The sequence below is a fragment of the Sorex araneus genome, chromosome 3 (assembly GCF_027595985.1).
Source record: "Sorex araneus isolate mSorAra2 chromosome 3, mSorAra2.pri, whole genome shotgun sequence".
Taxonomy (NCBI): Eukaryota; Metazoa; Chordata; class Mammalia; order Eulipotyphla; family Soricidae; genus Sorex; species Sorex araneus.
In genome coordinates this window covers 215,612,287-215,632,985 of record NC_073304.1, presented here as the reverse complement: position 1 = coordinate 215,632,985, position 20,699 = coordinate 215,612,287, and the positions used below count along the sequence as shown (strand labels likewise).

The 20,699-nt window shown below is 55.2% G+C and overlaps 1 protein-coding gene across 1 annotated transcript; it reads left to right on the top strand.

Moving 5' to 3' along the window:
* Window positions 1–307: 307 nt before the first annotated feature.
* Window positions 308–13,646, top strand: CDK5RAP3 (CDK5 regulatory subunit associated protein 3). The gene is made up of 14 exons (XM_055131545.1): window positions 308–417; window positions 604–649; window positions 2,775–2,906; window positions 4,354–4,454; window positions 4,803–4,851; window positions 5,653–5,831; window positions 5,977–6,113; window positions 6,672–6,816; window positions 7,782–7,892; window positions 9,551–9,632; window positions 11,462–11,550; window positions 12,281–12,486; window positions 13,121–13,292; window positions 13,385–13,646. Exons 1-14 carry the CDS (start codon window positions 412–414, stop codon window positions 13,448–13,450), a joined length of 1,521 nt encoding a protein of 506 aa, XP_054987520.1. The 5' UTR covers window positions 308–411; the 3' UTR covers window positions 13,451–13,646.
* Window positions 13,647–20,699: the final 7,053 nt, after the last annotated feature.

The window sequence follows — 20,699 nt, the reverse complement described above, 5'->3', positions numbered from 1 at the left end:
CTAACCGCTCGCAGGTGCTCTTGCTCGGCTCTCTAGGACAAGGTACATCCTTTCTCTGAGCGCGCAGAGGGCTCTGGGCCCGCCAGCGTGGAAGCAGCCGGGACCGGCTCTCGAGCGCCGCCTGTCGCGAGCGCGCCGCCGCCCCAGCCCAGTCTAGACGCCCCGCCCCTCTCCGGCGCTAAACCCGCCTCGCATCTCCCATTGGCCGCCTCCTGTTGTCCCGCCCTTCCCGGGCTCAGCCACTCGGAGCGCGGCGGTGGGTGGGGCTTGCAGGCCGGGGCGGAGCGCGGGTCCGGATTGGCTCTGAGGAAGTGGGGACGTGGCCGTAGTAGGCCGGCTGGTGCGCACCCCGGCATTGGTGGTGGGCGGGGCGAGCCGGAGTCCGCGAGCGGAAGCGGAAGTGGAAGAAAGATGCAGGTGGGGGACCGCTGATGGGGTCCTGGGGAGCTGGCCGGGACCCCCGGAGTGGGCTCGGACGATCAGTCCGTGACCCACTTCCCCGGCTTCCTCTCGGGCGTGGCCTTCCGGGCCCGTCCTTCTGGCTCGCGGGAGGGGCGGTGGAGGCGGGATAACCCGCGAGCTCACGCCCCGCTTTGCCAACAGGACCATCAGCACGTGCCCATCGACATCCAGACCAGCAAACTGCTCGGTAGGACTGGGCGCCCCCACGCAGCCGGATGTCGGGGGGTGGCCTGGTCCCTTGCGCCCTGTAGCCCATACCCAGGAGTCCTTATCATCTGTTGGGGCACTCGCTCACTCCCCGCCCTGTTCCACGTGTCTGGGGCCAGGTCTACATCTTGATGAAGATCAACAGAGTCTGTATTTGATCTAAGTTTTTTTTAATCCGTGTTTTCAAAGCATGTCATTCATGCACGGAGGGGCAGCTCAAAGTCGTCTGGCTCCAGTGTCCGTGCTCTTTGTATCATACTGAAAAACCTCACGCCTCCGTATTTTGGGTTTTGGTGTTGAGATCACTCCCTGCTGTACTCAGGGGACCATATGGTGATGGGGATCTAACCTAGAGCTCCTGCATACAAAGCAAGTGCTCCAGCCCAGCCTGCCTCCCTTTTGTTGAAGAAAAGCTCTTAATTGAGGAAGAAAGATCAGTTGAAAATAAAGACTTGATGGTGACTAGGGTCTGCACCTGCCACTTTCCCCCCGTTTAGAGCCAGAGAAGGATGTTTTGAGGGAGGACAAGTGTTGAGCCTGGGGTAGTGAAATGCTCAGTGGATTAATAACATTTGGCGTTAGTTTTGTGATCAAGATGGTGTCTGACTTGCTTCTAGTCCTGTGACAGCTACAGTGGGAATGCATAAATGATCAGTAGTGCATGACTGGTCAGTAGTGTGGGGCCTCTGCTCTTGGACCAGTCGGTAGGTCCATGCACTTTCAAATACTGTGTGGTGCACAAACATGACATTGCTTCAGATGGTCCAGCCCTGGGCACCTGTACGCGCTTAGTACATGAGTTCAGTGCAGGTTATTAAAAGGACTAATGGGATTCTGCTCCCTGCCCAGAGATGTTTTAGGGACTTCACATTCCAATACTGAAGCTCATGAGGATTTAGGAAGAATTCTTGTCATGTATCAGACATAGTGATCTGTGATTTTTCTTTCCCCTGCCTTCTATTTTTCTTCCTTTTTCTTTTTTTCTTTTTTTGGGGGGGAGGTTTTTTGAGCCACACTCAGTGATGCTCAGGGGTTACTCCTGACTGAACACTCACTTCAGGTAGTACTTAGGGGAACATATGGGGATGCTGGGATCGAACCTGGGCTGGCTGCATGCAAGGCAGATGCCCTACCTGCTGTAGTATTGCTCCAGGTCCCTGCCTTCTTTCTTATACTTAGCATCTTATCATCCCTATTTTCTTTTTTTTTTCTCTTTTTTTGCTTTTTGGGTCATACCCGGCAGTGTACAGGGGTTACTCCTGGCTCTGCACTCAGAAATTACCCCTGGCGGTGCTCAGGGGACCATATGGGATGCTGGGAATCAAACCCGGGTCGGCCGCGTGCAAGACAAATGCCCTACCCGCTGTGCTATCGCTCCAGCCTCTTATCATCCCTATTTTCAAGGTGGGGAAAAGATTTGTCTGAACAATTTGCTTCAGCAAGACTTGATCATTAGGTCTGAGGCCCCTATGTCCACAAGTCTGACTCTTAGATCACTCCGTCCTCAGGAGGCGAATGGGCTCATCCCGCCACTCAGGGCTGAACACAAAACCAGCTGTGCTGCCCAGATGCCATCACCGGGCATTCCCACGTGAGGGGGTAGTTCTTGGGTAAGAGCAGACCTGCTGCCTAGTCCTTGGGGCGCTGCAGGTATTAGGGGCTTTGCAGTGGTTCATTTCATCCGGCACTTGGCATAACCGTCTCGTATTTTCCATTGTCATGGCTAATCCCAGCCCTGAGGAAGTGGAAGTCGAGCGGCATCCTCTGTCAGTAGGAAAGATATAATTACCTGTGGAAACAAAAATATTATGGAGAATTTAGAGTGGTCAAAAGTGGAACTTTGATGTCAGGACCAATATAAAGTTCCTCTTTATCCCTGTGTTGAAACAGTTGTTCTCTCAGAGTCACACTGCCGCCAGGCTTTGGCAGCCCCCCGCTTCCCTTTGGGCTCCTCTTGATCCCCATCTTCCCCTTCTGCCCCTCCCCCCATCTTTGCTGATGCGAACCCAGCTTTTAGCCCAGGTCTTAGCTCTTCCACTTGAAGTGGTGACAGGGTTTTGGCCACGTGGCTGGAAACTGCATGCCGGACGGGTGTCTCCCCCCAGACTGGCTGGTGGACCGGAGGCACTGCAACCTGAAATGGCAGAGTCTGGTGCGGACCATCCGCGAGAAGATCAACGCTGCCATCCAGGACATGCCAGAGAGCGAGGAGATCGCCCAGCTGCTCTCTGGATCCTGTGAGTGCTTTGGGGCTCCCTGACTGGCACCCCCTCTTTCCTGGAGCAGCAGTTACCAGCAGAGCTGCTCCCTTGGTTTTCAGGCTGAGCCCTCGAGAAAGTTCCACGCCAATGTATTGGTTCCCGGCTTTGTCCCAGGGAAAAGGGTCAGCTTGTCCGTAACAAAACGATAGCAAGTGGGAAAGGAAGTAAGAGGCAAACCAAGGCTGTGAGAAACAGTTCCTGCTGGCGGGGGGTCACCAAAGCCCCACCTGGGAGGGGTCAGCAGCCTTCTGTAGAGCATTGAGGGAAGGGGGAAGGAGGAGGTGCTGTGGTTTCCCGCCTCTCCTTAAATAGGGAAGGCTCTGCCCCCCCGAGCCACCTCCCCCGTCCTTGGGGGCGGCTCTCTGACATAAGGGTCTTGCCCCTGCATGAAAGTTTCTGAGTTCTGGATATACACTCATCCGCCCTTGCTTGGGTTCCTGACCCCACTCTTTCCACGGAAGGCCCCTCTTGGCTTCACTCCTTCCCCAGACCAGAGACTAAAGTAATGGAATGTAGATTTGGCAGGAGAGATAGTTGGTTTTGAGTTTTTCCTTTTTTTTTTTTTTTTTTTTTTTTTTTGCTTTTTGGGTCACACCTGGCGATGCACAGGGGTTACTCCTGGCTCTGCACTCAGGAATTACCCCTGGCTGTGCTCAGGGGACCATATGGGATGCTGGGATTTGAACCCGGGTCGACCGCATGCAAGGCAAATGCCCTACCCGCTGTGCTATCTCTCCAGTCCCGGTTTTGAGTTTTTCAATTAATTTAATTAATTTTAAATATTTTAAAAGTTCCTGGGCTACATCTGGCAATGCTCAGTGGTCACTCCTGTCTCTGAGCTCTCAGCACTCCTGACAGGCTCAGGGGGCCATATGGGATGCTGGGATTGAACCTGGGTCGGTCATGTGCAAGGCAAGCGCCCTATCTTTCTGGCCCCTCTTGAGTGTTTTATAGAAATCATCTAAGAATGGTAGAGACACCCCACAAAATATGTTTGTGGGCTTTTCTTCTGGGGATAGCTTTTGGGAACTGAATGGAGGAGGGTGGAGGAGAAGTTGGGGTACAGAGACCTGGTACAGAAGAGGAAATTCTGGGAAAGGAGAACACAAAGCAAAGGATGGGTCAGATAGCGCTAGAGGGGTCACACCCAGCAGTGCTCAGGGCTTACTCCTGGCTCTGCACTCAGGAATTACTCCTGGTGGGACTCGGGACTCTATGGGATGCCAGGGATGGAATCTTGGTGCAAGGCAAGTGTCCTGCTTACTATAAATTGCTCGGGCCCACACTACTTTGACTCTCTGTGTTTAGGGTGTAGATACTGATTGCTCCCCTCTTCCCCAATGCTGCAGGGCAGGGAGAGGGGAGGAGGGGAATGCAAGGGGGGACTGGCATGCTCACAGGCCTTCCTCCTCTTTCCTCCCAGACATTCACTACTTCCACTGCCTGCAGATCGTGGACCTGCTCAAAGGCACTGAAGCCTCCACCAAGAACATTTTTGGCCGGTATTCTTCCCAGCGCATGAAGGTGAGTGGGGGGTGATGGCAGCCCGTGCAGCGAGGAGGCATCCCGCCCGGCCTCGGCTTGCCCTGCGGCTGCCATGGAAACGCCGACCCAGAGCACTTCCTGAGCCTGCTCTCTGTCTCCATGGTTTCTGCCAAGCGTAGATCCTACCCCTGGGTTGGTTTCGGATCCGCTGCTCTAGGGTCACTCTTCGGCGCCACACTCCTGAAGTGGGTGGTCCAGCCAGAATTACAAGGAGGACAGAGGAATTTGGGTTTGGTGGGCGAGCCTCCCCTGGATGGGAATGGAACTGCAAGGGTGGCTGCTGAGCGCTTCTCTGCCTCACTTCCTGTTTCTGTTGTTTCCACCCAGGATTGGCAGGAGATTGTGACCCTGTACGAGAAGGACAATACCTACTTAGGTAAAGTGGCCCGGCCTGGGGGTCCTGTACCAGAGATAATGAAATTCTAGGTTGGAGGGGCTAGAGTGATAGCACAGCGGGTAGGGCATTTGCCTTGCACGCAGCCGACCCGGGTTCGAATCCCAGCTTCCCATATGGTCCCTTGAGCACCGCCAGGGATAATTCCTGAGTGCAGAGCCAGGAGTAACCCCTGTGCATTGCCGGGTGTGACCCAAAAAGCAAACAAACAAACAAACAAAATTCTAGGTTGGAGGTGCAGTCTGGACTCCGGGTGGGGAAGAAGTGGTTATAGATGTTTGCCAGGCTCCACCAGGAGTCTTGGGGGAAATGTCATGGGCTGGTTGTGGGCACTTGCCAGTCCAACCCCTTGGTGGCCTCTACCACTAACATCTTCACAGGATGCAATGAGGGACTCCCACCCCCTCCGTCCTCCTCCCATGGGGGGCGGCCAAGTATGAGATTCTGAGAGAGCTGGTTGTATTTGCTTTGTATTTTCTGATAGTATAAATAACAATGGCTAGTATTTGCCAAACACCTGATAAACGCAAGGGATTAGGCTTGGTTTTTTCTCTCTCTCTCTTTTTTTTTAATAAATTCTGTCGCTTAATCCTCACAACTATGCTCACCCGTGTTTTACAGATGACGGTGAATTAGGTTAAAAGACTCTTGAGGTCCTATAGCTAGGAAGGGGAAGAGCTGGGAGGCCCACCCGACGCTCCTGGCTGCTGACTGGGGGAGACTGCGGGGGTCCGGGGCCGTGCCTGTCTTACGGGGTGGGTGCATTTCCTGGGCCCTCCGCAGTGGAACTTTCCAGCCTCCTGGTGCGCAATGTCAACTACGAGATCCCCTCCCTGAAGAAGCAGATCGCCAAGTGCCAGCAGCTGCAGCAAGAATACAGCCGCAAGGAGGAGGAGGGCCAGGCGGGGGCCTCGGAGATGCGGGAGCAGTTCTACCACGCATGCAAGCAGTACGGAATCACGGTGAGCGCGGCGGGCGCGGCTTCCTGCTTGGCCGGGCCCCGTTGCTCACCTGGGTCCCGTTTTATGTTTGTTACCCTCCATGCCCCCCTTCTTCCCCAACTCCACCCCCGCCCTTTGTCTCAAGATATCTCTGGGTCCTGTGCAGGGGGACAATGTCCGGAGAGAGTTGCTGGCCCTGGTGAAGGACCTGCCCAGTCAGCTGGCGGAGATCGGGGCCGGGGCACAGGGCCTGGGGGAAGCCATCGACCTCTACCAGGCCTGCGTGGGCTTCGTGTGTGAGAGGTGAAGGGACCCTCGGCTTCTCTCGGGCAGTGGGAGGGCTGAGCTCTTTGCCCTGGTCCTCTCTTCTCTCTCGGTATTTTTCGCACATCGCGTTGGAGTTTTATCTTGCACACTTGAACCCCCAGGGCCCCAGGGCCGGAGCCATAGTACAGCGGGGAGGGTGTTTGCCTTGCACGCTGCTGACCCAGGTTCGATTCCCAGCATCACCTAGGGTCTCCTGAGCACCACCAAGAGTAATTCCTGAGTGTCACTGGGTGTGAATTGAAAAAAAAAAAAACAGCCCCTTAGGGTGTGTGGCCCAGCTACAGCCTTGTGCTGGCCTCACAAGTGGGCAGCCGGAGGGTCATTTGGGTGTTCCCTTCTCACCTCCCCTTCCCACCCCCTTTGTCGTGGTGATGCCTGAGGGCTGCACCCACTCAGCAGTGGGGAGCCACATGCTTTGTGCTGCCGCCAGGATAGCCTGGACACCCGGGGTGCCCCCGAGGGTGGAGCATGCAGCCCTGCGCCTGCAGGGCTGGCACCAGGCTCAACACCATGGGGGGATGTGTGCCCCCGCAGCCCTACAGAACAAGTGTTGCCAATGCTGCGGTTCGTGCAGACACGGGGCAACTGCACGGTATATGAGTGGAGGACGGGCTCGGAGCCCACAGTGGTGGAGCGGCCACACCTCGAGGAGCCTCCGGAGCAGGTGGAAGAAGACGCGGTAAGACAGCACAGTGGGTCGGCGCTTGCCTGGCACACAGCCGACCCAGGTTTGATCCCCGGCATCCCATATCATCCACCCATGCACCACCCATGCTTAGAAGTCATTCCTGAGCATTGCTGGGTGTGACCCCAAAAAAGGGAAGCAAAAACCACAACACATCGTGTAAGGCTCCAAGGAAGCTCCAAACCCCCACCCCAAGCCCCAGCCCCCCAGGCTCTACACTGTGGGGGAGAGAAAAGTGGGCTCACCGTGGTGGAAGGACTCAGGAGGGCACGCTTTCATTTCCCTGGCTTTGTTTTGGGGCTCACTGGTGGTGCTGAGGGCCACTCGTGCCATGCTGCTGGAGGGGAGAGGGGATGGTCTTCTGGTGGTGACAGAACCCGGGCCGCCCACACACAGCAGGTGTACCAGCCATGTCACCAGCCTGGCTTTTTAAGATTAATTTTGGGGGCTAGAGCTATAGCATAATGGCTTGCACACAGCCAACCCAGATTCAATTCCCATCATCACATATGGTCCCCCAAGCACCACCAGGAGTAATTCCTGAGCACAAGAGCCAGGAGTAACCCCTATGCATTGCCAGGTGTGACCCAAAAAGCAAATATATATATATATATATATATATATATATATATATATATATATATATATATAATTTTTGGTTTTCTGTTTTGGTGACCATACCCAGTGGTACTTGGGGACTACCAAGCCCTCACACAGCCAGGATAGGGGTCGAGCCCCAGGCCTTCCACATACCACTTGAGCCACATCTAACCCTTCTTGGCCTTTCAGAGACCAGAGCGTAGGTGAGTACTGAGGATGCTTGGCACACAGGCCGGCTGCCTTTCAGCAGAGAAGCCTTGGTGCTGGCAGGTGCCGGGAGATGGCATCACATTGCAGCAGCGTGAGGATGGCCCTGTCCGCCACCTGCCTTCCTCAGCTGGCGCTTCTTCCCCTTCTAGATTGACTGGGGCGACTTTGGAGTCCAGGTGGCTTCAGAGGGGGCAGACTCGGGCATCTCTGCCCAAGCTGCTGAAATCGACTGGGGCATCTCACTGGAATCCGACTCAAAGGTTAGGATGCTCTGGGCGCACTGTTGCTGCACTGGGGAGAGGACAAGCAGGTAGGGGTGTAAGGTCCCGGCTCTCAAGCCAAAGATTGGGGTTGGGGGGGAATTTCCAAAGTGATGTTTTCAGGATTTTGGTTTTCTTTCTGTCCCTCCCTCCCTCCCTCCCTCCCTTCTTTCCTTCCTTCCTTCCTTCCTTCTTTCCTTCCTTCCTTCCTTCCTTCCTTCCTTCCTTCCTTCCTTCCTTCCTTCCTGTTTTCTTTTTTTCTTGCTTTTCTTTTCTCTTCCTTTCTTTTTCTCTTTCTTTCTTTCTTTCTTTCTTTCTTTCTTTCTTTCTTTCTTTCTTTCTTTCTTTCTCTCCTTTCCTTTACTTTTTTCTTTTTCTTTTCTTGCTTTTCTTTTTTTTTTTTCTCTTCCTTCCTTCCTTCCTGTTTTCTTTTTCTTTTCTTGCTTTTCTTTTCTCTTCCTTTCTTTTTTCTCTTTTTTCTTTCTTCCTTCCTTCCTGTTTTCTTTTTCTTTTCTTGCTTTTCTTTTCCTTTCTTTTTTCTCTTTTTTCTTCCTTCCTCCCTTTCTTTCTTTCTTTCTTTCTTTCTTTCTCTCATTCCTTCTTTCCTTCTTTCCTTTTTTCTTTTTCTTTCTTTTCTTGCTTTTCTTTTCCTTTATTTTTTCTCTTCCTTCCTTCCTTCCTTCCTTCCTTCCTTCCTTCCTTCCTTCCTTCCTTCCTTCCTTCCTTCCGTCCTTCCCTCCTGTTTTCTTTTTCTTTTCTTGCTTTTCTTTTCTCTTCCTTTCTTTTTTCTCTTCTTTCTTTCTTTCTTTCTTTCTTTCTTTCTTTCTTTCTTTCTTTCTTTCTTTCTTTCTCTCCTTCCTTCTTTCCTTCCTTCTTTTTTTCTTTTTCTTGCTTTTCTTTTCTCTTCCTTCCTTCCTTCCTTCCTTCCTTCCTTCCTTCCTTCCTTCCTTCCTTCCTTCCTTCCTTCCTTCCGTCCTTCCCTCCTGTTTTCTTTTTCTTTTCTTGCTTTTCTTTTCTCTTCCTTTCTTTTTTCTCTTCTTTCTTTCTTTCTTTCTTTCTTTCTTTCTTTCTTTCTTTCTTTCTCTCCTTCCTTCTTTCCTTCCTTCTTTTTTTCTTTTTCTTGCTTTTCTTTTCTCTTCCTTCCTTCCTTCCTTCCTTCCTTCCTTCCTTCCTTCCTTCCTTCCTTCCTTCCTTCCTTCCTTCCTTCCTTCCTTCCTTCCTTCCTTCCTTCCCTCCCTCCTGCCTTCCTGCCTTCCTGCCTTCCTGCCTTCCTGTCTTCCTGCCTTCCTGCCTTCTCCTCATTTCCTTTCCTTTCCTTTCTTTCTTCCTGGCTCTGCACTCAGGGATCACCCCTGGCAGGGCTTAGGTGACCATATGATGTGCCAGGGCAAGTGCCCTGCTGTACTATCGCTCTGGCCCTTTTTCTCCTCATGTTTGGGCAAGGTTGTGGGGTATAAGTAGGAAGTCCCTGTGCCACAGAGGGCTGAGGGTGGCACAGACATGAGCCCACACTGCCGTCTTTTTTGCCACTTGTATCAGGGCTGCAAGTCACTGAAGTGGGCAGTGGGTGGACTTGCCAGGGAGGGCCTTGGATTCTTTGTGCTCCCTTGGCTGGTAACCTTCTCCCAACTCCACCGGGGTCTTTGCTCTCCACCCAGGAAACTGCGAGTGATGAGATCGACTGGGGAGATACGACCGCCACCGCCTCGCAGATCACCGTGCTGGAAGCAGGAACCCAGGGTAAGTGCACGATGACCCTGCCACCTCAGCTGACCGGGCGCCCCTTCCCAGTCCCAGAACAGCTGACACAAAGCAGAGATGAAGCTTCTCACAGCAGTCAACTCTTTTCTCAAAATCTTGATGAAAATGTGAAATTCTTAAAATCCAGTCTAGAAATGCTTAGCGGTTTGGCCACCGGCTGTGGGCCAGCAGCTCTGGCAGAGTGAGGGCCCTCCTTTCGCCCCGCCTGCAGAGAGGCTGTAGTGGTGCTCGGAGCCACTAGAGGGCAGTGCAGGATGACACTTCACCTCCCGAGGCCACCTCGGGCTGGGCAGACCCTCCCCGGCGGAGTGGCGGAGCTTCCCAGACTGGGATTGGCAGTCCTGTCTTGCAGGGCTGAGACATGTGGGCCAGGGTAAACCTCCCCCTTGGTTTGGGACAGAAAGTGACTGTAGGGTTAGAGCCATAGGACAGCGAGCAGGATATTCGCCTTGCATGTGGCGACCTGGGATTTTTGTTCATTTGTTTTGGGGCCACACCTGGTGGTGCTGAGGGGTCATTTATGGCTTTGCACTCGGGAATCATTCATGGTGGGCTGGGGGAGGGGCCCCAGAGATTGAGCCTGGGTCAGCTGTGAGCAAGGCAAGTGCCCTACCTGCTCTGGGCCCATTTTTTGGTTTGTTTTGTTTTCTGTTTGTTTGTTTTGGGGGCCACACTCAGTGATGCTCAGTGGTTACTCCTGGCTGTTCACTCAGGAATCACTCCTGGTGGGCTCCGGGGACCGAAGGGACCCCAGGGGATCGAACCCAGGTTGACTATGTGCAATGCAAGTGTCCTACCTGCTGTACCATCTCTTCTGTCCCAGACCTGATTTTATTTTATTTTATTATTTTTTTTTTTAGTTTATTTTTAATTAGAGAGTCATCGTGAGGGTACAGTTACAGATCCATACATCTTTGTGCTCATGTTTCCCCCATACAAAGTTCGATAACACATCCCTCCACCAGTGCCCATTCTCCACCACCAGTAAACCCAACATCCCTCCCACCCTCCCCAGTCCCGTCTCCCCCCACCCCACCCTGCCACTATGGCAGGGAATTCCCTTTTGTTCTCTCTCTCTGATTAGGTGTTGTGGTTTGCAATAAAGGTGTTGAGTGGCCATTGTGTTCAGTCTCTAGTCTGTATTCGGCCCGCATCACCCTTCCCCCACATGACCTCCAACCACATTTTACTTGGTGGTCCCTTCCCTGAGTTACCCAGAATGAGAGACCAGCCTCCAAGCCATGGAAACAATCTCCTGGTACTTATTTCTACACTTCTTGGACGTTAGTCTTATAGTCTGTTATTCTATATTCCACAGATGAGTGCAATCTTTCTATGTCTGTCTCTCTCTTTCTGACTCATTTCACTTAGCATGATACTTTCCATGTTGATCCACTTATATGCAAATGTCATGACCTCATTTTTTCTAACAGCTGCATAGTATTCCATTGTATAGATGTACCAGAGTTTCTTCAACCAGTCATCTGTTCTAGGGCACTCGGGTTTTTTCCAGATTCTGGCTATTGTAAACAGTGCTGCGGTGAACATATAAGTGCATATGCCAGACCTGATTTTAATCCTCAGGATCTCATAGGGTCCCTCAGGCACTGCCAGGAGTGACTCAATTGAGTGCAAAGCCAGGAGTAACCCCTGAGTATAAGCAGATGGGGCCCTAAACTCCCCTGACCCACCACCAAAAAAGAAGAGAAAGTGACTTGAGTGCATCAACTCTGTGTCCTTACTAACACACTAGACTTCCAGGCCCAAGGGGCTTCTCCCATGCTTCACTTTCTTGCCTCTCCTGACAGCTCCGGAAGGTGTGGCGAGAGGCCCGGATGCTCTGACGCTTCTTGAATACCCGGAGACCCGGAATCAGTTCATTGATGAGCTCATGGAGGTACCTCCATCCTTCGGGAGAAGGGCGGGTGGCCTGGCTGGCAAAGGCAGCACCACCCAGATACCTCACCCCACCTTCCTGCTTGGGGGCATGCGGTGCCCTTTCCTTGTTCTGGAGCAGAGGCTTACCTGTCAGAACTCCCCCCCACCCCCACTCCCTCCCATGTCATTCAGCAGGTATTTATCACACGACTCCTGATTTCCTGGCACTCTCTCCTGTGCCAGAGATTGAGCCGGGAATAAGACACAGACCTTGACCTCAGGAAGCTGATACTCTAATGAGAAAGGAAACCAAGAAACCAGACAAATAGCAAATGCAGCATATTCGGTATTAACCTAAGTGCCCCAGAGCAGAAGGAAGCCGGGGAGGGAGGGAAGGTGTTTGGGACGGGCTTCCATGTGCAGAGACTGGCAGGCACAGAGCAAGCCAGCCATGTGGTATCAGCCAACAGAGAGAGTATGCCCCGCACATCCTCCTGAGGAGACAGGGCAGCCTCGGGCTATGGAGGAATGAGGAGGTCCAGCATCAAATAAGGCTGGACATGGCACGGGGTTTCAGGAGGGGAGAGTGGGGGCTATTGCCAACTCTCGATTTAGAGCAGGGAAAGTGTTCAGAGGAAAGCAGCCCTCCCCAGCCCACTCTGACCCCCACCTCTTCTGTTGCGAGCAATCCGAGGACTTGGCTCCCAAGTCCGGCTTCCTGTTTGACCCAGTCCCTTGTCTGTCCTCAGCTGGAGATCTTCCTGTCCCAGAGAGCTGTGGAGATGAGCGAGGAGGCCGACATCCTGTCCGTGAGCCAGTTCCAGCTGGCTCCTGCCGTTCTGCAGGGCCAGACCAAGGTGAAGATGGTTGCCATGGTGTCAGTGCTCCAGGATCTGATTGGCCGACTGACCAACCTCCGGATGCAGCACCTGTTCATGATCCTGGCCTCCCCCAGGTCCGTTCTACTTTTGATGGGCTCTTTTAGTCTGAAACCGCACCAGTGCTCAGAGGCTTGCTCCCAATGATGCTTGGTGGGACCGTACAGCATCAGGGATGGAAAGCAGACCTCCTGCATGCACAGTGTATGCGCCGTCACCCTGGCCTAGGACTCAGCCCGATTCTTCTTCTGTTCCTCTTCTCTCTGTCTCCTCATTCCTGCTCCCTTGGAGCCCCGCCCCACTGCCCCAGTGGGGAACAGCAGGTCCTTTTGGGGGGACAAGCTGGGTAGCTCTTTTTTTTTTTTGCTTTTTGGGTCATACCCGGAGATGCTTAGGGGTTACTTTTGGCGTTGCGCTCAGCAATTACTCCTGGTGGTGCTCAGGGGACCATATGGGATGCTGGGAATTGAACCTGGGCCGGCTGCATGCAAGGCATATGCACAGCCCACTGTGCTGTCGCTCCAGCCCCAAGCTGGGGTGGCTTTGATGGCTACACACAGAGCCTCTTTTGCTGGTAGGCTCTGCGAACCCAGGGTGGCTAGAATTTCTCACTGAGAATGACAGAAGGCCACAGGGGCGGAGGGGCCCTGTCGAGGCTGGGGGTCCCGAGAGGGCAGAGCTGCACCCTGCTGACCAGGTTGCCCCACCCAGGTATGTGGACCGAGTGACGGAACTCCTGCAGCAGAAGCTGAAGCAGTCACAGCTACTGGCGCTGAAGAAAGAGCTGATGGTGCAGAAGCAGCAGGAGGCCCTGCAGGAACAGGCCGCCCTGGAGCCCAGGCTCGACCTGCTGCTGGAGAAAACCAAGGAGCTGCAGAGATTGGTGAGCCAGGCGGGGTGGGGGTGCAGGCAGGCAGAGAGGGACCCCTCGTCTCCCCGCTCCACCACCCTGCTCACTCGCCTGCCATCTTTCAGATTGAAGCCGACATCTCCAAGAGGTACAACGGGCGCCCAGTGAACCTGATGGGGACCACCGTGTGACGCCCTCGGCCTCCTTCGTGGCTGCCTGCTCGGTCTCCAGGAAGGGGGTGAACAAGGCGGGCGTGCAGAGTCGGCGGCTGGCGGACAGAGGGCCACATGCAGGAGCCCCAAGGCCCTGGAACCTGCCCACTCGAGGCTGCAGCCTCTGCGCCTTCTTGTGGGCAAGTTTGTCTGAATAAAGGAGGAAGAGACTCGGCTCCCCTGCCCCTGGCTGCTGCTTCTACAGGCCTGGAGTCAAGGCTCCAGGCAGTGTCTGTGAGGTTCTCCATCCCTGTGGGCTCCCCGGGCCTGGCCCAGGGTCTGGCCCTCGACGGGGAGGCCTCCAGCTTAGTGTCGGCCAATGGCTGTACTGGTTGGGGGGTGGTGGGTAGCTGGATGGCCTGGGCCTGTTCTCTCCTTGGCCACCCGAGAAGGTCCAGGCCACCCTACTCAGGCCAAAGGCACGAGGGCTGCAGTGAAGTGGCAGCTGCAGTGGGGGGGGCAGGGCGCAGAGCCGTTGTCCTCCTTTTAATCAGAGCTCACCTCCAGGCCCAGGGAAACGCGGCTCCGGGAGGAAGGGGCCGATAAACGAGGTGGAGACGGCAGTCATCACCTCCACTCACGGCCCATCCGCTTCCCACCCTGCAGCCGCCCGCGCTCTGATTGGGTGGAGCCCAGCCCCGGATAGCACCCCTCTCCCCAGCCACCTCCCCATCCCCGTTTCCCAGGAAGGGCAGGGGTTGGGGGTGGCCGGCAATTCGATTTTAATTTCATAGCAGAGCAGTTGATTCATGGCTCTTTGTCGCTGGCGTTGACTCCCGTAATGACTTTCCATCAAAATGAAAAGTGGAGTGACACCACTCATTATTCCTGCTGCTTGTTATCTCAGTTCTGGGGAGGGCCGCCCCCTCCCTGCTGCCTTTCAGCCGTCCTGGACAGTGAGTGATGGCCCCTATTAATCACCGACCCCGCGGACTCCGGCGGACACACGCTTTCCAAAGGAGAGGGAGATAAGGCAGCATGAACTGCTCGGAGCCGCTCCTATCAATTAATGTCAGCCCATCGCTTCCCCCCAGTCTCTGCCTGGTCACCTTTTTGGGGGACCAGGGGCTGAAAGTCTAGGGACCGAAGGGAGAGGGCTGGTGTGGACAGGTGAGGTGGACCATCCTCAGAAAAGCAGGTGTGCCCCGCCCTCGGCAGCGACCCTGCAACCCGGCTGCCGCTCCTGGTCCTGTTTTCCTCCTGTCCCCCCCATTCAGTTGCTGGTGAACCCAGCCAGCCCCATCTTGCCTCACAGCAGCTCCCCAAGCTGGTGCCACTTTGCCCATGCCCGTGCCCTTCCTCCAATCGCAGCGGCCACACAGACACTTCCTCACGCCTGCAGAGCTTTAGGGAGAAAGGCCATGGGATCGTGTGCCCAGGGCAGGCTGGGATTGGATCCCCAGAGCTCTCCTGCCCCTGCAGGGAGCAGCTCACCTGTCCCCGCTGCCCTTTCGGGCCACAGGGAGCAAGTGTGCTGAGAGGCCTGCACCTCCACGCACGAGGAGTGGACACCTTGGTAGGTGACGTGGTTAAGGGGAGTGCGACAACTCTGCTGCTTACCTGATGGGGTGAAGGCCTCCCCTGATTCCTAGGTGGCTCTAAGTGGTTTCTTGGATTATTTATTTTTTTCCTATGCTGGGGATCGAACCTAGTACCTCACACATGCAGGGCGAGTGCTTGATCGCTGAGCCATCGCCGGCCCCTTGGTTTCTCCCGGGCCTTCAGCCCGTATCAGCGGTTTGTTCCCCAGAGCCTGTGCCCCGTGTGCCCTCCACCCTGACGAACCGGGGTCTCCCTGACGAAGAGGAGGCATCACCCCTCGGGGCGCTGCTTTGTCCTCCATGTCCGCCTGGGTGGGCTCTCTGCATCGACGTTCCTGCCCATTTTTCTCAGCATTGCCCCGGAGGTGGTTATGACGAGCAGATGAGTGAGGAGTCGGATCCCTTGGCTCAGCGCCCGGCCCGCAGTCAGAGCTCACTGGACAAGCGGGACCGCTGGTTTGACTGGCGAAGTGTCGCCGAAGACTCCCCGTGTGGCTCAACGTGCTTGCTCGAACGCGAGAGCCGAGCTTATGGAGCTTGAAAACTGAGTTCTGAGCATTCCGGTTTCCAGAGTCGCCGAGAAACAAGTGTTCAGGGAGAGCGAGGAGGGGGACCAAGAATCTTTCAGCTTCACCAGTAGCTTCATGCCACCTTTTGGCAGTGAAGAGCCAAAATGCTTCGTAACAAGAGTGGCCAGAGCTCCCCTCCCCCACTGAACTCAGCCGCTGCCCACACCTCACACAGACTTATGGCTCGCCCCCCCCTTCCCACCTGTCCACTGAGGCTTCCGAAGTAGACTCGCCTGGCTGGCCCTGGCAGAGAAGCCCTTTGCACTGCCGCCTGCTGTGGCTGACCATGAGTGTGGCCATGTGAAGGGCTGATGGCCTGTCTAAATGTTGGCCACCCCAAAGCCTTGCTGCAGAGGTGTGGGGAGGGGTGGGGAGGGGTGGGGTCTTACCATCTGGAAGAGCTAGGTTCCCCCCGGCCTGTGGCTGATAGGGAGTTCTCTACTTCCTGATGACCAAATACCCTCATCCCCACCCCTAGAGAACGGCCTGTCTCAGAGCCCTGGCTGCAGCCAAAAACAGGAAGAGCCCAGGTCCGCGGGAGGAGGGCAGGGCTTCCAGGCGCGGGATCCTGCAGTCGGCTGGGGTGTGCCCGCTTTGTCTGTCCCATCTGCTTTCATTGGTCTCCCCTAGAAGCGCCAAGTCCCGTGGCTCTTCACGGCCTTTTTATGCACACCGGCTATCCAACACTCCTTTTATTTATTGATTTATTTACTTTTGTTTGGGGCCATACCCAGTGGTGCTCAGGGCTGACTCCTGGCTCGGCACTCAGGAATCACTCCTGGCGGGCCTGGGGGACCCTTTGGGGTGCTGGGGATTGAACCTGGGTCAGCCACATACAAGGCAAGTGCCCTGTGCTGTGCTCTGGGCCCGTAACACTCCTTTCAGCTGCTCCTTGCTTCCTCTCCCCTTCCCCCCACTCCTACCCCGACAACATACACACATGATCAGTCTAATGACCAGGTTAATGCGGGAGCCACATGCAGGTAGCCAATAGAGCAGGTAGCCTCCTTCTCTCGACCTGGACACCTGGTCAAATCCTGGCTGCCTGGGCAAGGCCTGAGCCCTCTCTGTGCCTCATTTCCTTCACTTGTCCAGTGAGGACGCAGCCCCTGCCACGGGCGCAGAGAGCTGCAGCGCACAGGGGAGCCCTCGTCTGTACAGGGTACAGTGAGATTCGGAAATCAGCTGTCACGAGGTGGAGGCCTGGGAATATTCTGAAGTCAGAGCGCGTTAGGGTCTTGATCCCATCTGTCCCGGATCCCAAACCCAGCCCAGCTGCCCACAGTGCCCTCCTCGCTGATGCTGTCAGCTCCGCTGCCATGTGCCATGCTGCTAAGGGGCTTTTCTGCCTTTGTCATTCCCTTGCTTAGAAACCCCAAACTTCCTTAACTCCCTGAATTCCCAGCGTCACAGTCCGGCCCTGGATTCTGGGACCCCACCCCCTTTCCAGCCCGGGTGCCCACCAGGACACCGAGCCCTCCTTGGTGCTCAAAGCTCCAGTCTCCTGTCCCCTCCCAGCCTTCCTGACCTAGCTGGGCTTGGCCCAGCATGATTGTGCGCATGCGCAGTCCCTTCCTCATCAGCACCACCCCAAAGCCACGTGTCAGATGCCCTTCAGGAACCTCTGCGGGCCATCACACCCCGGAGTTTGTGCCTCAAACTGGCCCATTTCTGTGGTCAGTGCTGGGGGGCACTCCCGGCGGTTCCCAGAGGACCACTTAGTGCCAAGGGTTGAACCCAGGGCTCCCGCCTGCAAAAACACGAGCTCCGGCCCCGTGAGCTGGCTCCCGGCTGGCTCCGGAATCTCAGACTTCTCAACATCAATTGTCCTAATGATCTCCCAAATGACTCCAGGCACTAAAATACGATCCTGTGGCTCACAGAATTAGCAAAAAAAGAAGAGTCTCACAGAGCTCTAGATATCGGGGAAGAAAACTGCTGAAGGAAGCTTTTCAAATGAACACATAGATTAACATCCCTTCTGCCTGCTCTCCATGAGTGCAGCCACGCTGAGGATCTGGGCCGCATCCCTCCTCCCCTGTCCCGTGGAAGGTTCTTCTGGGGGTAGGGGGAGAGGGGCAGCACCCCAGCCTCCTAGAGAGTGCCTCGCCCTTCAACCCAGGCTTGTGGATGAAGCAGCGGGTCAGCCCCACTTCCTGAAAGCTGCCCAGAGGCGGGTCTCTGAACAGCCCAGGGGATCTGGCTCCAAGGAGCAGCTTCCAGGCTGGCGCCTGGCTGGCACATCCCAAGCCCAGCAGGAGAGCATCAGGCCTGCTCCAGGGCCCGTGTGCCCGCAGCCCGCAGATGCCGCTGACCTCCAGATGCCCTTCCTCTCAGGTGGCAGGCAGAGCGAGCTGAGGAAACTGGCCCTGCGTCAACTCTTCCTCGTCTCGCCGCCACCCTCCTCCTCTCTCGCCTTCTCTGGACTTCAAAAGAAAACCAGTTGGAATATTTAAACTTCTCCTATGTGTCTAATAAAAAGTTCTGCACTATTTAACGCCCCAGCTATCCATTACTGTCGGGAGCTGCCCTCTCCCTCCCGGCCTGCCCCTCCCTCCCTCTCCCCAAACCACACGCAGCAGAGCCATTTGTCAAAGCGGTGCAGCCGGGGCTGCGCTTGGCTGTGTCTGAAAGGACAAGCCGCCCCACGGGGAAGGTGGGAATGAATAAGGGGCTATGCAAATTGCTGCTTAATCTGCAGAGAAACACCCAGGCTTTGGGGAGACGCTCATTACTTCTTTTAACTGTGATTAACGGGCAAATTAAACCCAAGCCCTTAACTCTCTCCTGGCAGAGGACTTGAACGCAGAGCCCAGGGCTGGGGAGGGTGGAGGGAGGAGCTTCCTGAAGCTGCAGCTCAAAACAGGGAGAGGCCAGCTGCGGGAGCCGGAGGGCCCTTTAACTGACCTTCAGTGTCATGGTAGGTGGGAGGGGACTCTGGCAAAATAAGGGGGTGCAGACACCACTCCCCTAAATATGTGGAGAAGAGCGGCAGACCCTCTTTGGGGGATTCCATTCAGCCTCGGGGGAAAAAAGAACAAGGCCCTGAATTTGCTAACCTCCTTTTCACCCACAAAATAATGCACTGTAGCACTGTCTTCCCATTGCTCATCAATTTGCTCAAGCTGGCACCAGTAACGTCTCCTTTGTGAGACTTGTGGTTGCTGTTTTTAGCATATTGAATACGCCACAGGTAGCTTGCCAGGCTCTGCCGTGCGGGAGGGATACTCTCAGTAGCTTGCCGGGCTCTCTGAGAGGGACGGAGGAATTGAACCGGGTCGGCCGCATGCAAGGCAAACTCCCTACTCGCTGTGCTATCGCTCCAACCCCAATAACAATAATAATAATATAATAATAATAATAAAAATAAAATTCTTACACCTCACCTACCAGAACTTGCTGAGGGTTTCAGCCACAGACTGTCTCAAATCAGATCAACCTCAAAGGGGGCTGGGAAGGCGGGTCCTAGGAACCACTGCACAGTCAGCCCCCAGACCAACCTTGAGGCCTCGCAGCCCAGGGGAGCACAGGCAGGGGCAAGGGAGCAGGAGGTGAGAGCTGGGGGTGTCCAGGGCAGTGGAGACCCTGGGCAGTCTTGTCTCTGGTTGCCAAGGTACATGTAGCCTGCACAGTCTAAGGCACAAATCAGAAGGACTCAAACTCCAAACTCAGGCTCCTCCCGCCAGCTGGAGAGATCTGAGCCGGGCAGGGGAGACCTCTTAAAGGGCTGGAGTGCACCTTTAATGCTGACGGCTTGGGTCTGTTCCCCAGCACTGCATGGTCCCCCAGCAATAAGCCAGGAATAATCCTTGAGCACCAAGTTGGGAGTAGCCCCTGAGTACCACTGGATATGGTCCCCAAGCCCCAACCAAAAAAGATAACTATCTGACCCAACTCATAACAAAACTCTTTTTTTTTTGTCTTTTTGGGTCACACCCACAAAGGCCCTTGCTGCTGAAGGAAGCAAGGAGTACTGAAGGAAGGTTACTGAGGGAAGTAACCAGGAGGGTTACTCCTGATTGCACTCAGGAATTTCTCCTGGAGGTGCTCAGGGGACCATACGGGATGCTGGAGATTGAACCCTAGTCGGTCGCAGGCAAGGCAAATGCCCTCCCCGCTGTGCTATCACTCCGTCCTTCATGACAGAATTCACCATTGAAAGGAGATGAGGGCTTCCAAGCAGTGCCCAGGGGGCTAAGGGACCACTCCCAGGAATAGCTCAATGGGTTCGACAGTTCAGTGCTCGGGCCCAGTGAGACAGTGCCATCTGGGTCCAGTGGTACTGGGAACTACCAAAACCAGCCCAGCAATATTTGGGGGCATCAGGGTCACACTCCGGGGGCCACGCAGTACCAATCTGACCAAAGCCCTGAGCTAGCTCCCCAGCCCTCAGCCGAGCATCTTCAAGCTCCATCACCCCTGCCTGGTTTGTGTGATTGTGCCACCCCGCAACCCCCTGGCCCTTCTGTTGGTCCCGTGAGCCCGCCGACACCTTCCAGTAGCAACAGGTGAGCGGCTCTCGGGAGAGAACCAGCAGGATTCACGCCCCGACCAGAAAAATCGGGGACAGCCGTCTGCAGCGCCTGCGGCTCAGGAGGGGGGCTGTGTGGAGATCTAGAAGGGGCTCCCCGGGAAGCGCACACCCCCCTGAGCCTGAGTGATTCGGAGGTGAGCGATGACAGGAAATGGTGACAGACTGTCCGTCAGCCTGACGGGCCCGAGGAGAGACAGGGCCCCGTATTTTATTTTGTCGCGGAGTCCATCAGTCGGTCTGTCATAGAAACCAAGCCTGACAGCTCACGCTGCAGCTCAACTCACTTCCCTTAACTCCCGCGGCCCAGCTCCACCATCTATTAAAACATCCCGGGCTGTCAGGGATATTAAAAGGCTCTGTCACTCCTTCTTAAAACAGTCATAAATACACTCTGGACATGAGCACTTGGGCAGGAGCCCTGGGCGGAGGGGCAGAGAGTGGAGCAGGGCTGCCTGCCTCACCGGACAGCCTCGGTGCCCGCCCTGGGCGGTCAGAGCCAGCCCCTGCCTTTGCTCTCCAAAGCAAGAGCCAGGGCCATCTCCGACACCTGCTGAGACCTGGCATTTTGCTACCACTGCCATTGA

Excerpts from the sequence above, each read along its gene's own strand:
- CDK5RAP3 (XM_055131545.1), top strand. Across the intron at positions 4,455-4,802 it reads ATTCTTCCCAGCGCATGAAG|GATTGGCAGGAGATTGTGAC; the intron begins GTGAGTGGGGGG and ends GTTTCCACCCAG. Across the intron at positions 12,487-13,120 it reads ATGATCCTGGCCTCCCCCAG|GTATGTGGACCGAGTGACGG; the intron begins GTCCGTTCTACT and ends TGCCCCACCCAG.